The following is a 13,502-nucleotide window of genomic DNA, read 5'->3' on the forward strand; positions in this document are numbered from 1 at the left end:
TCCAGTATTTCTGATTTCTGGGGATTTTTTCTAAGTTCCAATCCATTGCCAGACAATACATTGTCGATATACCATGACATGATTCATTACTTAAAGCAAGAAAAGCAAAAGTTATCACTACCTGGAAGCTCTCTCATACTTACAGGCCCACATTAGCCCTCTTGAACGTGAGCTGTATTCCATATTACCTTCTTGATGTCATTCTTTATGGCACAAACCCATCCTAAACTTTGTCCCTAGACTTTTTCCCAGGAGGCATAACATATGCTTCTGGCTTGCAGAGGTCCTGTAGCCAAGCAACCAAGAATGAATGCACATAGTGTGTCTTTGCTCGATCTTTGTCCATCTTTCAATCCACTATTCACCTTGCTACCCTTACTCTTGTGGTTAGAATGAAAAAACACTCATTTCCAAGTTCTGATATATTTTCTGTGTTTTTCTTTATTTCTACTATGTATTATAAAATCTTTTCGTAAGTACTGACCTGCATAGTTTCTCCAGAATTTACCAACTTACCTCCTTCTTTCCCCTAAAAGTTGATCTTGATGCATTTTTCATCTCCCACATAATATAGTTTATCTCTAATTAGTGTTTCCCACTCAGTATCATTAAGTATAATCATATGTTAATTATAATGCATCATGATTTTGATTCCTTATTAAAAATATAATCTCTCCTTTCATTAGGAACTTTCATTTGCAATACTAACAGCTGTCTCCATCTTCCTAAGGAAGCAGACAATTTTGCTTGTAGGCTATAGTATTCCTAAGCATTGTGTGCAGTTAGATTGTGATGTAACATCTGTCTTTTGAAAACTTACAGTCCAAGTGGAATATAAGTCATTTTCTTTTAGGGTTAAATTCCATTTGCCCTTGATATTTGTGCCTATTAAGCACCTGTAGTATGTTAAATGCTTTGTAGGACAAAGAAATGTGACAAAGCATAACTGAGCAAAGTCTTGTAATAACTTTGCAATCCTGTATTAAAAATTAATGTAATTGAAGTCTATTGGAATTATTTTCATTTTTTCCTCCTCCAGGGTAAATATTAATAGCTCACATTCCTTTAACCGCTTTTATTTAAGCTCTGTGAATCCCAAACTCAATTAACTTAAATGAAGAAACATGGTTAAACAATTTTAGGCTATTTTATTAATGAGATACAATTCCATAGCTGAAAAGGGGAAGCTAAAATCAGTTGAAACTTGGAATGAATCAATAAGAAAAAGAAACTTTCCTGAACAAAATAAGGTTAAAATCATTCAAGTCTGCTGCAACAGAATGGTTAGCAACTGCTCTGCCGTACATGTACACAAAGTGCTTGCCTCATGAAGTTTCTTTGCTTCTCAAAGATGATTCTTTAAGGAGGAAAAAAAATCAGAAAAACATTAAATTTTTAATAAACAAGGCATCTAGCACATCACAACACTAACTCTTCTGTTATATTTGGATATGGCCCCAGTTGAAAAGTACCTCCCAGAAGGTTTTTCCATTAAGTAAAAGATTAGATCTGAGTTCTTTTCTCTCATTAGAAAACAGCAATCAATTTTTTTGTAATGAGGAGTCATCACTAAAATTATATTCATAAGGATGAAGAGTGCTGTACTGATTTCCAATCTCTTCCCCCTCTGACTTTATTTTTTGTTTTTCATAGTTGTTTGTAAGATACTGTCACATAAGAAATAAATGTAAATGTCATTATGAGAGATTCGGCAATTATTTGGAAAATTTCATTTATCTGAGTTGCAATTGATAACATCCAAGATTGATTAATTTCCTAAGGCAAGCTGAGCATTAGTTTGTATGATGTTCTACCAGGTTCAGTGACTTCATATTTGTTGTCAGCATGCAGGCATCTTTGAGTATGTCCTGTTCACATATTAGGGGCATTGTTATTCATAGTAACTTCATATTAATGATGAAGTTGAATTGTAGTATCAATGTAGGGGTCAAGTGTCTGGATGGTGAGAATACTAGTTTGTTTGTAAATATAATTAGAAATAGGGAAAAAAAAGAATGGGAGGCCAGACAGCATAATGTGAATGTTGTCTCTAGATAGTATGTTTATTGTAGATTTTAATTTTTTCTTATGCTTTTCTGTTATTTCCAAATTTATAAAATGAAGAAAAATAAGTGGAATCAGAGAAAAAGAAGAAATTACAGTTGCTGCTTACTTATTTTGTTTTGCTTATCCTAGGATACTTGGCCAGGCTTTTTTTTTATTTTTTTTTATATATGATAAAAATATATTTTTTTATATGATATTTCTTTTTCAAGACATCTTCCTTCTTCCCCATGCCACTGAAGCACATTTTTTTCTATCTTAGCTGTATGGAAAATACATAAGTTTGTTGACTAGGACCTGAAGATACATAGCTTTAACTGACTTTGATTCTTTATTTTAATTTGATAAACTCTGTTTGTAGATTGATTCTTGCATATATTTTGCTACAAAATGATGCTTATGGCCTTTGTATTTGAGGATGTTGATAAGTGTCATGGAGATAAATGTGTTGAGATGCACGAAAGGTTCTAGGAGATATGAAAAACAATATGATAGGATTTGTGGGCTGATCATGTTTTAGAGATATTAACTAATTGAAAGCCATTCATCAACATTTCTCAGGCCTGAGCTCCTAGATCATTGTTCAGATTAAAGTTCCAATATATCCATTGACCATTAAAAGTTACTTTCAAGCTGTGTATTAAAACTTAATCATGGACATCTTTGCTCCTGCTGTCCAAAGAAATACCTTATAATTCTTTCATTCTTAGGTAAATTTCTGGATTTCCAAAAATGGGTCCCCTTCATGCATCCCTTCTCCCCTTTTTTCTTTTCACAATTGAAAAAAATATTGCATTCTAACTTTATGAGACTATCAAGGAAAAAAAATCCTACAACTATCATGAGACATTAAAGAAGATAGAATAAAACTGAATGCTTTGGGAGTTTCGGGTAGTACAAAAAAGCAAGGAATAATTTGGTTTATTTGTTTTTTTCCATCTAATATTTTTAGGTACAAGCCTATGCAGAAAGTGGATGGGGTTGCAGATGGTTTCACAGGAAGTGGTCAACAGACAGGCACATCTGTTGAGCAAACTGTAATTGCCCAAAGCCAACATCATCAACAGTTTTTAGGTATGTTAAGGTGTAATGCATATTAGTTGCTACTAGGATTTTGAAAAGTTAGTCTTTTCTCCAAGTGCAATGTCTATTATAGATGTCAATGACATAGAAAGATTTTTTTTGGTGCCAAAATTATGCACATCATATGTATAACAGTCCTAGTTCATGTCTGCCTTTCGTGTTTATTAGAGCTTATTTTTAAAAATCTCGAGCTATATAGGACTTTTATGCGTATGAATTAAAGACTCATTGCTATGAAATTGTTTTCCAGAATTTGTATTATTCGGCTTTTGTGATCAAAATTATGCTGTTTACTTTCAGTAGTAACTTCAAGTGCCAAAAAGAATTCTCATTTCCTATGTATAAAGCTATATATGCACAGGCTCAGATTAGAAAAAAAATTTTTATAAACTTTTTTAAAGTAATTTATTCATTTAAATTAATCACAGTACTTTCTATTTTTGTAATTTATAGATGGAATACATGTTTCTTGTTATTGAAAGAGTTAGGAAGAAAAACTTGCATATTTTGCATATTTTTGCCATAGCCAAAGGGGCAAAAAAGTGGCACTTTAATTTGATTGACAACTCTTCTAGAGATGAACATGCATATTTTCCATATAACAGGTCAAGATAAGTAGAAGGTATCAGAGAGTGACTGTGTGTATGTGTCTGTGTGTGTGTATATGTGTCTATGTGCACTTTCTGACAAAGACAACTAAAATAGACTCTCAGGTTGGAATCATTACTGAAGTTGAAAACATGGCAGCGTTTCTCAGACTGAAGTCCTAGGGTTATATTCTTGTGGACCTTTGGTCATTCAACAAGAATTTTATTTTGTGATTTCACTTCGATTATCATCTTAAAAACTAAGCATATTCTGGATTACCTAGAAAACTAGAACTAAATACTGTTCTGCAATTTTAGTTTCCATATTTGTACCTGGATTTATGATAAGACAGGCACCAAAATGTCTTACATTAATTGTCCAGAGCTAATAAGAAAAGAACACAGAGAGACTTACTATGTAAATTATGCCTCCCTCACAAGGGAAGCCTAGATCATGTCCCTGTATTCTGTGTGAAGGAAAGTTTCACAATCATTTGTACATAGAAGAGTAATAGGAGAAGCAGCCACCACAAAGCACATGTTGGTATAGATCTGTCAGACCCAAAAGATCCTGTGCTGCGGCAGTCAATACTGATCCTTGTTGCAAGAGATAACTTAGTTAGGACAAGAGCATCATCCATCACATCAAATTAATGTTGTTAAGTTGTATGTTATTTTTGTAGTTTTCTTTGTATCTGCTTTGTAGCTCTTTAGGTTTATGACTCTATAACAGTTAAGAACATAATGAGTTTAAAATTAGTTTTTTTATGTAATTAAACAACATAATAAAAATATCTAAAATAGGTACTAGCAAGCTCGAGATGTTTTTCTTTTAATAGGGGCCTTGTGTTGAGAGACACTGTGATATGCAGTATACTATTTGCAGTATAATTGTAGTGCAAATTTTGTTTCTAGAAAATTCTTAAGAATGTTCCCTTTAGTTTTATATTTTGTGCTGATGATGTTGCTTAGTTTTACTTGTAAAATATTAATATAAAATGTCCTTGCTCTCTGGACCCCTGACCTTTAAAATTTGTTTTTCTTTTTGGTCTTCTTAAATTTTCCCTCATTAATCTGTAATTGGCACCATCCACAATAGCTTTTTTCTGTTCTGTTGTCACGGTAACAGATGCATCTCGAGCACTTCCAGAGTTTGGAGAAGTTGAAATCTCTTCTCTGCCAGATGGTACTACCTTTGAGGATATCAAGTCACTGCAGAGTCTTTATAGAGAGCACTGTGAGGTAAGTCTTTTCAAATGTAGTATGAACACATGCTAGGTTTTGCCAGACAACTTGCTAATATAAAATAATCAAGCTTATTCCTAAAGGACGGTGAACTTAGCACTAATTCTTTTGAGCGTATCTTTTAGCACTAACAAATTCATTTTTCTTCTTTCTGGTCTCAGAGTGGAGAGATGAGGAATGCAGAAAAGTGAGAATAAGTTTTATTCTCTATTTCTTAAGCCTATCCTAATATGAATCCTTTGACGTAGCAATTCCACTTCTAGGTATTTGTCCTACAAAAATATTTATATCTGGGTGACAAGAGAAGTGTACAAGGGCATTTGTTGCATTATTATTTTTAATGCAAAAGATTGGTTATGATTTCTTTATCTAGTAGGGAGCTGCATAAATAAAATATGGTATTAATACAATCTTTAGAGTAGAATACTATACAGCCATCAAAAGAATAGGCAACTCTATACACATACCAAAATGGATCACTTCGAGATTTAAAGTTAAAAGAAAAAGCAAATGCAAAAAATTATGTATACATATTTTCACTTGAGTGAAAAATAACATGTGTGTTTATGTATGTGTACATATGTATGTTTCTTCCTTTTCCTTCATATATATATCCATATATATGGATATATATCTCCATATATGGATATATATATATCTCCATATATGGAGATATATATGGAGATATATATATCCAGAAGGAAAAAGAATAAGAAAATGTTAACAGTGGTTACCTTTGTGAAGGAGACTGGGTGACTGGGAGTTAGAGGGGAGAGACTCAACTTTTCAACAGACCTGTTTTATCTTTTGAATTTTATATCATAAGTGTATATTTCTATTAAAATAATTTCTGGAAATGTTTAATAAAGCACTTTAGGTGTTCTTTCCAGGGATCACTGAGGCTCCAGTTTTGTTTGTTTCACTTTTGTGGTTAATTAGGGTTCCTTTTGGTGTTTTCTAGCCCTACTCCTACTCTTGTTCTGAGTATCCCACATCAGAATTTGCTTCATTGTCTGGGAGGTGAGCTCTCTGCATGCCAGCACATTAATGTACCACAGCTCACCTGGCAAAAAGGGGATAATGGATTATAGTAAGAGTTTTCTTGAGTGCTTCTTTTGAAAGAAGAGTCTATTTAGAATTTAAGTAGCTTTATTCCAGGGATATTTGTGATCTACTTAGGAGTAAAAGATAATCCTTTGGATTTCCTGGGCAGTCCTCCTGACTGCTGACAATGCAGTATGCAGTAAGAGGTTCTTAGCTCATAGCATTAACAGACATTTTCCCCCACACCAGAAATAAGAATTGCTAGCGCAAATCTGAGTGCTTGTCAAGGGTACTAGATTATTAACAACCAAGGGCAGGTTCTCTCCTTATTAACATAGCATGTGCCAGAAGTGTTCTTCAACATGTCCTACCAGTTCCCAACATTTCTGGGAATGATGAAAGCACTTAATATTCATTTTCCTTTGACTACTATGCTTTTACCCATATTAGAGAATTTCTGGATTTTCCTTATGTATATAGAAAAAATTATTTCTTTCTACATTTATCATCTTATTCAATAAAGATTTGTGTAAAGATTCTCTAAACAATTTCTCATTCCTATGTGTTCAAGTGAACCTTACTTTAAGCAAACCAGCCTATATGGATTTTTTTTTTTTTTTTTTTTTGAGACAGAGTCTCACTCTGTCACCCAGGCTAGAGTGCAGTAGTGCGATCTCGGCTCACTGCAACCACCGCCTCCTGGGTTCAAGCGATTCTCCTGCCTCAGCCTCCCCAGTAGCTGGAATTACAGGCATGCACCACCACGCCCCACTAACTTTTTGTATTTTCAGTAAAGATGGGGTTTCACTGTGTTGGCCAGGCTGGTTTTGAACTCCTGACCTCAAGTGATCCACCTGCTTCAGCCTCCCAAAGTGCTGGGATTACAGGCATGAGCCACTGTGCCCACCCTATAATGGATTTTTAAAAAATTTCTCCTATTTATTAAAAATGTAAGTTGGAGCATAATTATTTACATTGCTACAAAACATACAGTAAGATTATTCTAAGTGACAAACTCCCCTGAATAAGGTTGAAATAGTCTTTGAATTATAAGATTTTTATTAACATACCATTTTCAAAAATACACTTTTTATGAAGAAATAGGGACATATATTATAATCTGTGTGGAAAATGGCAGTCCACAGAATGATCCCCATTTATTTCAGAATTACCAGTGTTCCTACCATCTCTCTCATAGAGCTGAGCTGCATATATAAAAAAGAAAAATTCTAATTATTTTTTCATGTTAATAAATATTCATTTTGAATAAATATGAAAAACTTTTGAAATACAGCTGCCTGAATCTCATATTTAGTCCCATAGTCATTTGCCCTAAGCCAGTAGAATATGGATTATTTTAATTTATATTTGCCTATATATTTTAGTCTGAACATATTTGAAAGTAGGTGGACAAATGATAAAATGTTTTATTCATGTGTAAAACTGCCTCAAATGAAGCTGATATGAATGTCTTTTTTGAAAGAGTTATTTGAGATTATTTAATTTGAAGAGATACAGAATTTAAGATACACTGAAATTCTTTACTTGCCTAATTATATTTCACATTTCCTACACTACATATTTTTAAAGAAAGATTAATATACCTACTTTGCCTGTTATTGGGAATTCTCACAATTTGTTTATCAAAGATATTTTTGTATCACTAGTTTGTTATGTAAGGAACAAGTGTAACTTTTTATACAAGTTGCTGAAACATTTTTTTATTTTAATGTAGGTTAAAAGAAGTGTTCTTACAGCAATCTCATATATAGAACTATATAAGGTATTATGTATAAGGTATTAATAGTTGCTTCACACTTTTAGAGATGTCTCTTGGAATGTGCCTAAGCTACAATTGAGAAAGCAGTTACAAAAATTTGCTGCTAGAGAAGATTTTGATCTTTGCTGGGATGAGGGACATCTACATGCCCTTTATTTTCAGGGCTTGCATTTTGCATTTTTATTGTTACTGAGGACTGTCTAAATTAATTTTTCTCCCTATCTTCATTTTCAATATTTAACTACTTGCAACATTTTATACTTTTAGAATATATTTCATACCAGTTATTGTGTGTATCATACATTGGGCCAGCTCTATACAGGTGGCCCAGACTCAACAAATATGAAGCTATGGTTTGTTGTTTTTGCCTACAATACTCTTATAGACACTCTAGATTGTCCCCTGATTTCTTTTATCTTCCACGAATTTTATAGATCTTTGTGGGGCTGTTTTACCTTTGCCTCAAAGGTGATGACATCAATCACATTATACTGACTACTTCTGTCTTTTAATGCCCAAAATAATCACAAAATCATGTGTTCTTGGCACAAACAGGTTATTCTTTAGTTTTATGCCTGCTTTTACCTGAAGGCTTATTTACAAACTAATTGCAATGACAGGGTAAAATTAAATATCATCATTGACAGTTAACAGGGAAAGTGGTAGATTTAAGCACCATAAAAAAAAAGTCTTTGATGCATCTGGGAAATAGTTCTAGGAGATAAAAAAGGAGAAAGAGGAGGTGAGGCCCCCGAGATATGAAAAGCAGATAGTCTTAAGGTTGTTCCGTAAAGGAGGTATGCAGAGATAGGATTGGATTCTCTTTAATGTTGAATGCTATGCCCAGAGAGGCAGTATCCACTGAAGGCCTGCTGACTCCATGGTTTCTGCCCCAGCCTCTGTTTGGCTGGGAACACAGTGGAACCTGTGGTCAGCTGCCTTAGACAAAGCTAATTCAGCCCTAACTCCATCTGCCACACAAAAGCAACTCCACACCCTTCACTTCCACCTGCTGTGATGGCCAATGTTTACCTAGCCCAAAGAGGACTGCTGGTAATTGAATGTATGTTTTGTACCCTTCCAGGTCTTAGAATAGGTAGGGTGACAGTAACTATAGAGGCAGAAAGAAGCAGTAGGTAAAGGAAAGAAAGAAAGAAAGAGAGAGAGAAAGGGAGAAAGAGAGAAAGAAGGGAGGGAGGGAGGGAAGGAAGGAAGGAAGGGGAAGGGAAGGGAAAGAAGGAAAGAAAGGAGGAAGGAAGGAAGGGAGGGAGGGAAGGAAAGAAGAGAGGAAGGAAAGCAAGAATGAAAAATGGAAGAAAAAAGAGGTAGAAGTGAGGGTGGCATGAATACATTATGAAAAGAATGTTATCCTGCTTAATCTTCCAAGAATTTTCCCCTCTTTATCTTCTTCCTGGCTAGTTTCTTTTTTTTTTTTCTTCCACTTCCTTTGGTAAAATTTAGTGTAGTTTCACCATGTTAACTTATGACCCCAAGGGAGAACTTGACTATATAAAATCTTGTCATGTTAGACTGTCCTCACACAGTCCCATAAATAATATTGTAAGGTAATACTGGTACCATTTTGTTTTTTAGGCAATATTGGACGTTGTTGTGAATCTTCAATTTAGCCTGATAGAAAAATTGTGGCAAACATTCTGGCGCTATTCTCCCTCTACTCCAACTGATGGCACTACCATTACCGAATCGAGGTCAGAATCAACATCTTTTCCAATTCATTTTCATGGCTGAGTAGATGTCACAACTAATAAATTAGAGATATGTATACCAGTTGTGAACCTTACCTGATGACATTAATTGAATAGATTGATGTTTTGGCCATCCTAGAAATAAACCATGAACTGCTCTCTTGAGGTTTCAGTGTGTGTATATAGCTCCCATTTGTATTGATTTGGGGGACTGTGGTAGTTATTTCATCCTCATGGAATTACTGTCATATCTGCCTTTCATACTGTCAGAAAATACAAATGTGCATAGACAGCTCTGGGGGAGTGTTTTATATATCTGTCTATCTCTCTCGGTATATATAGCCAGCTGTATGGCACCAGTGCAATGGTGGTATAGTTCTAACCTCAGTAATATTTGGTAAACTTAAACTATTTTTAAAGTCCATTTTGTTTTTTATCCTCATTTGCCATCTATTCATTTGCTACATTTATTCACACCAGCAATCTGAGTGAAATAGAAAGTCGACTTCCGAAAGCAAAGCTGATAACTCTGTGCAAACATGAGTCTATCCTGAAATGGATGTGTAACTGTGACCATGGGATGTACCAGGCTTTGGTGGAGATTCTCATCCCCGACGTCCTTAGACCTATTCCTAGTAAGTTAAATGCAGACGAGTACGGATGCTTTTGTTCTCATACATTCCACCCAGGAAGTTTTGAGAAGTGACATTGCAATCTAGAATGATTCTAATTTCATTTAGATTTGCCAGATAGAAAACATGCAACACAGAATATTGTGTGAAAGCAGCCTAGAGCAAAACTGTAGTAAAAAGGAAAAGATGATCTATTTTTCAGTCTTTCTTTTCTTTTTCTCTTTTTCTTTCTTTCTCCTTTCTTTCTTTCTTTCTTTCTTTCTTTCTTTCTTTCTTTCTTTCTTTCTTTCTTTCCTTCTTTCCTTCTTTCTCTTTCTTTCTTTCTTTCCTTCTTTCCTTCTTTCTCTTTTTTTCTTTCTTTATTTTTTTTTTTTTGAAAGAAAAGCCAACCTGTAGATGTAGCAGCCCCAGTAAACTACTTGTAAGAACACTAGCAGGCCAGTCAACCATATAAAAATTATTCTACCCAAGGACACAGTCTCCTTCATAAAGCCAAAAATTATGGAAATCTGTAATTGCTAGGCCAACCTCCTTCATGGTTGCTTTTGATTTGAAGTGAATCTATCTTGATTTCCACTGAAGTTGAATTCCATTATAAAAGCATTTACTTTGTCACCTACATCATGTTAGGAACTACAAATGCGGTTTCCATTAGCAGTAATGGTTAACTGGCATTTTGAGAGAAAAATCTTTGTAACTACACAAGCATTGTAGTCCCACTATGAAGAAAATGGGAATTAGATAGACAGGTTAGATTACCTTTTTAAGTGATGGTGCTTTTTAAACTACTTTGTAGCAAACAAAGCTATTTTCTCAAGTATCAATATAAACGCTACCACAGATACTGTTAGAGGCAGCTGAAACTGTTTTATGCCTATATCTGTATGAGTACACAGTAGTGACCTTAACTTTTTAAGAAATGAGACAGTTTCTACTCTACATTGTCATTAATAAAGTAAAAGCAAGCATATAGCTTGTGAAGTTGGCTACTGTGTACTTCAAGTATACTATTCACAGATGATTTGTGTTAAATTATTCTAGAAAATATAAATATAGGAATTTAGTAGAACAAAAGGGGAAGATATTAACATTTGTATGCTTATACTTTCTTTTTTTCTAAATAACAATAGACAACAGTAGAAGGTATGAGATCTTTAATATGTTCCCGGCCACCTTAAAATGTATGCTTAAACATATTTCCATATAATATTAATGAACACACGTAAATTTATATAGGAATAAGTAAAAAAAAAATTAGCTGACATTATCTCACAATTTTGTAAATTGTTAATATATTCTACTCTACCTACAGCAAGTTTCCTGGCTAAAGGTTGATTAAAAGTGATGTTTTAGAGAGTTTCACTAGCTAAATTCTCTGCTGATTTATGTTCCAGAATCGGATTTTCCTTGTTTTTCTCTTGCTCCCTGTGCTCTGAGTGATAATCTCTAGAGATGTTTATAAGAAGTTGCATAGGGTAGTTCATTAGCCTATGACATCTTACTACCAACATAAAATTTTTCTCATGAGATAAAAGAAGGGATGTCAGCAAGTACTTTCTTTTTTGAGGCAAATCAACAACATCAGTATTCATTAAACAGTTCTAAAATCTTTTGCTTCTATAACAGCACCATAAGACTTTAACTTGTGAGTTTAACAGTTCTCTATTTTAAATCTTGTATCAATTTTAGTTTAATTGAAGCCCATAATTTTAAGTACACAATACACTGGCCTTTGTCTTTTGCAAATTTTGATTTGAAAACCAGTTTATTCTGTCAAATAGCTTGTCTCTACATTAAGCAGACACCCGAATAGTTTTGTAGTCTCTCTAAAATTATAAGATGCATTGATATACCACCCTGCCAAGAAAATTTGGAAATTTAATTCCCATTCTACAATGAGGTGTAGCAAAGTAAAGCTTAAAATACAATTTAGATAGCTATCTTCCGCTTGTATGCATTTTAGTATTAATCTTGAGCAGGTTGAGACAAGTCAGCTTTGGAATAGAGTTTAAATTCCAAACCATCCATTCATGAGGCTTTGAAAGTTGTCAGAGTCAATCTGCACAATTTTGTACATACATGAATCCCTATAGAGAGAGCAAACTTAATTTCATTTTTAAAAATTGTATTTTCCTGGCTACTAGCACTTCACTCTACCATTTTCTGTCCAGATGGGATTTCTTTTTTTAGCTAAAAAAAGTCTGCACATCACACTAATTTAATGTCAGCTTGAAGCTACTATATTCTAAAATACATTTATCTGAAAATGAAAAAAACATTAATTGTATGAGCACTCAATGGGTAACACTTAAATGTACAAGTATAACCAGAGGCGGCCCAGGATATCATTTAGTAGAAAAAGTAAAAATTCACAATTATTTAAAATGCAAAATATATCTTTTCTCACCTAATTGCCCTTGCATTAAATTTATCTAGATAAAACAAGGCCCGTAATAAATATTTTTAAAGTAATATTTATAGATTTGGGGGTTATTTTTCAGATTAAATAATTATTGTACACTAATTGTAGGAAAAATGGAAAATGCAGATTGCCAAAATGAACCTTGAACAAAATTTTACTGTTTCAAAAGGGATTATTAATTTTTTTTCACTCTTTTTCATTTCCATTCATGCCTGCCCTCCATGGTTCTAGCACATAGTACAACAGAAAAATATTTTTCTTTCCTTTTTCTTTTTTTGACTAACGTGGGAAGCTTTGAAGGTTTCAAAAGATTAGTTCTCAAGAAATTTCCAATTCAGTGTTTCCAGCAGATGATCCTCGTGGTTACGGATCTGCACTGCTTGAGTGTTTTTTCTAACCAAAATTTAGCCCATTCCAATCTCGTCTCTCCAGTTTTGAACAGTTAAACAAATCTCTTAAAAACACATTTAGTTGTCTTTATTATTGGAATGGGAAAATTTATATTGTTTGCAAATAACTTGAGTAAGTGAAATTATTTATAAAACCTGGTTTTAACAGAAGCATAGAGAATCATGTCAGACTCATTTGAGCACAGAAAGAAAAACCAAGGAATTTAAGCCCATCAGTAATATTAATATTCTTGGGGACCTCAGCCAAAATATAACTGTGTTTCTTATAGTAGCATATTTTGATACCTACCCCATAATAGAGAACCTACAAAGGTTACTTTTATGTTGTGGGTGCTTCAGGCACTTATCTATTAAATGTCTCTAATTTTCCTCTACATTACTATGGAGCCTTGGGCACAGAGGAAGTAAAATACTATTAACTGAATTACTTGTTGAACAAGGAAAGTATTCTGTCTCCTACTATATAGCAATCTCAGTAAGCAGATTTTTTCTTATAAAATAGTCATAGTCATCACTGATAACTGAAGAT

The 13,502-nt window shown here is 33.8% G+C and overlaps 1 protein-coding gene across 12 annotated transcripts in view; it reads left to right on the forward strand.

Annotated features, from left to right (window-relative positions):
• The window catches only part of RFX3 (regulatory factor X3), a 310,622-nt gene that overhangs the window by 248,427 nt on the left and 48,693 nt on the right, over nt 1–13,502 (forward strand). For all 12 annotated transcript variants that reach the window (XM_063696430.1, XM_055350632.2, XM_063696432.1 and 9 more), the window contains 4 exons: nt 3,017–3,138; nt 4,864–4,976; nt 9,397–9,512; nt 9,990–10,144. In XM_063696430.1, the coding sequence (XP_063552500.1) occupies nt 3,017–3,138; nt 4,864–4,976; nt 9,397–9,512; nt 9,990–10,144 (506 nt within the window). The remainder of the gene's footprint in view (nt 1–3,016; nt 3,139–4,863; nt 4,977–9,396; nt 9,513–9,989; nt 10,145–13,502) is intronic.

This window comes from Gorilla gorilla, chromosome 13 (assembly GCF_029281585.2).
Source record: "Gorilla gorilla gorilla isolate KB3781 chromosome 13, NHGRI_mGorGor1-v2.1_pri, whole genome shotgun sequence".
Lineage (NCBI taxonomy): Eukaryota > Metazoa > Chordata > Mammalia > Primates > Hominidae > Gorilla > Gorilla gorilla.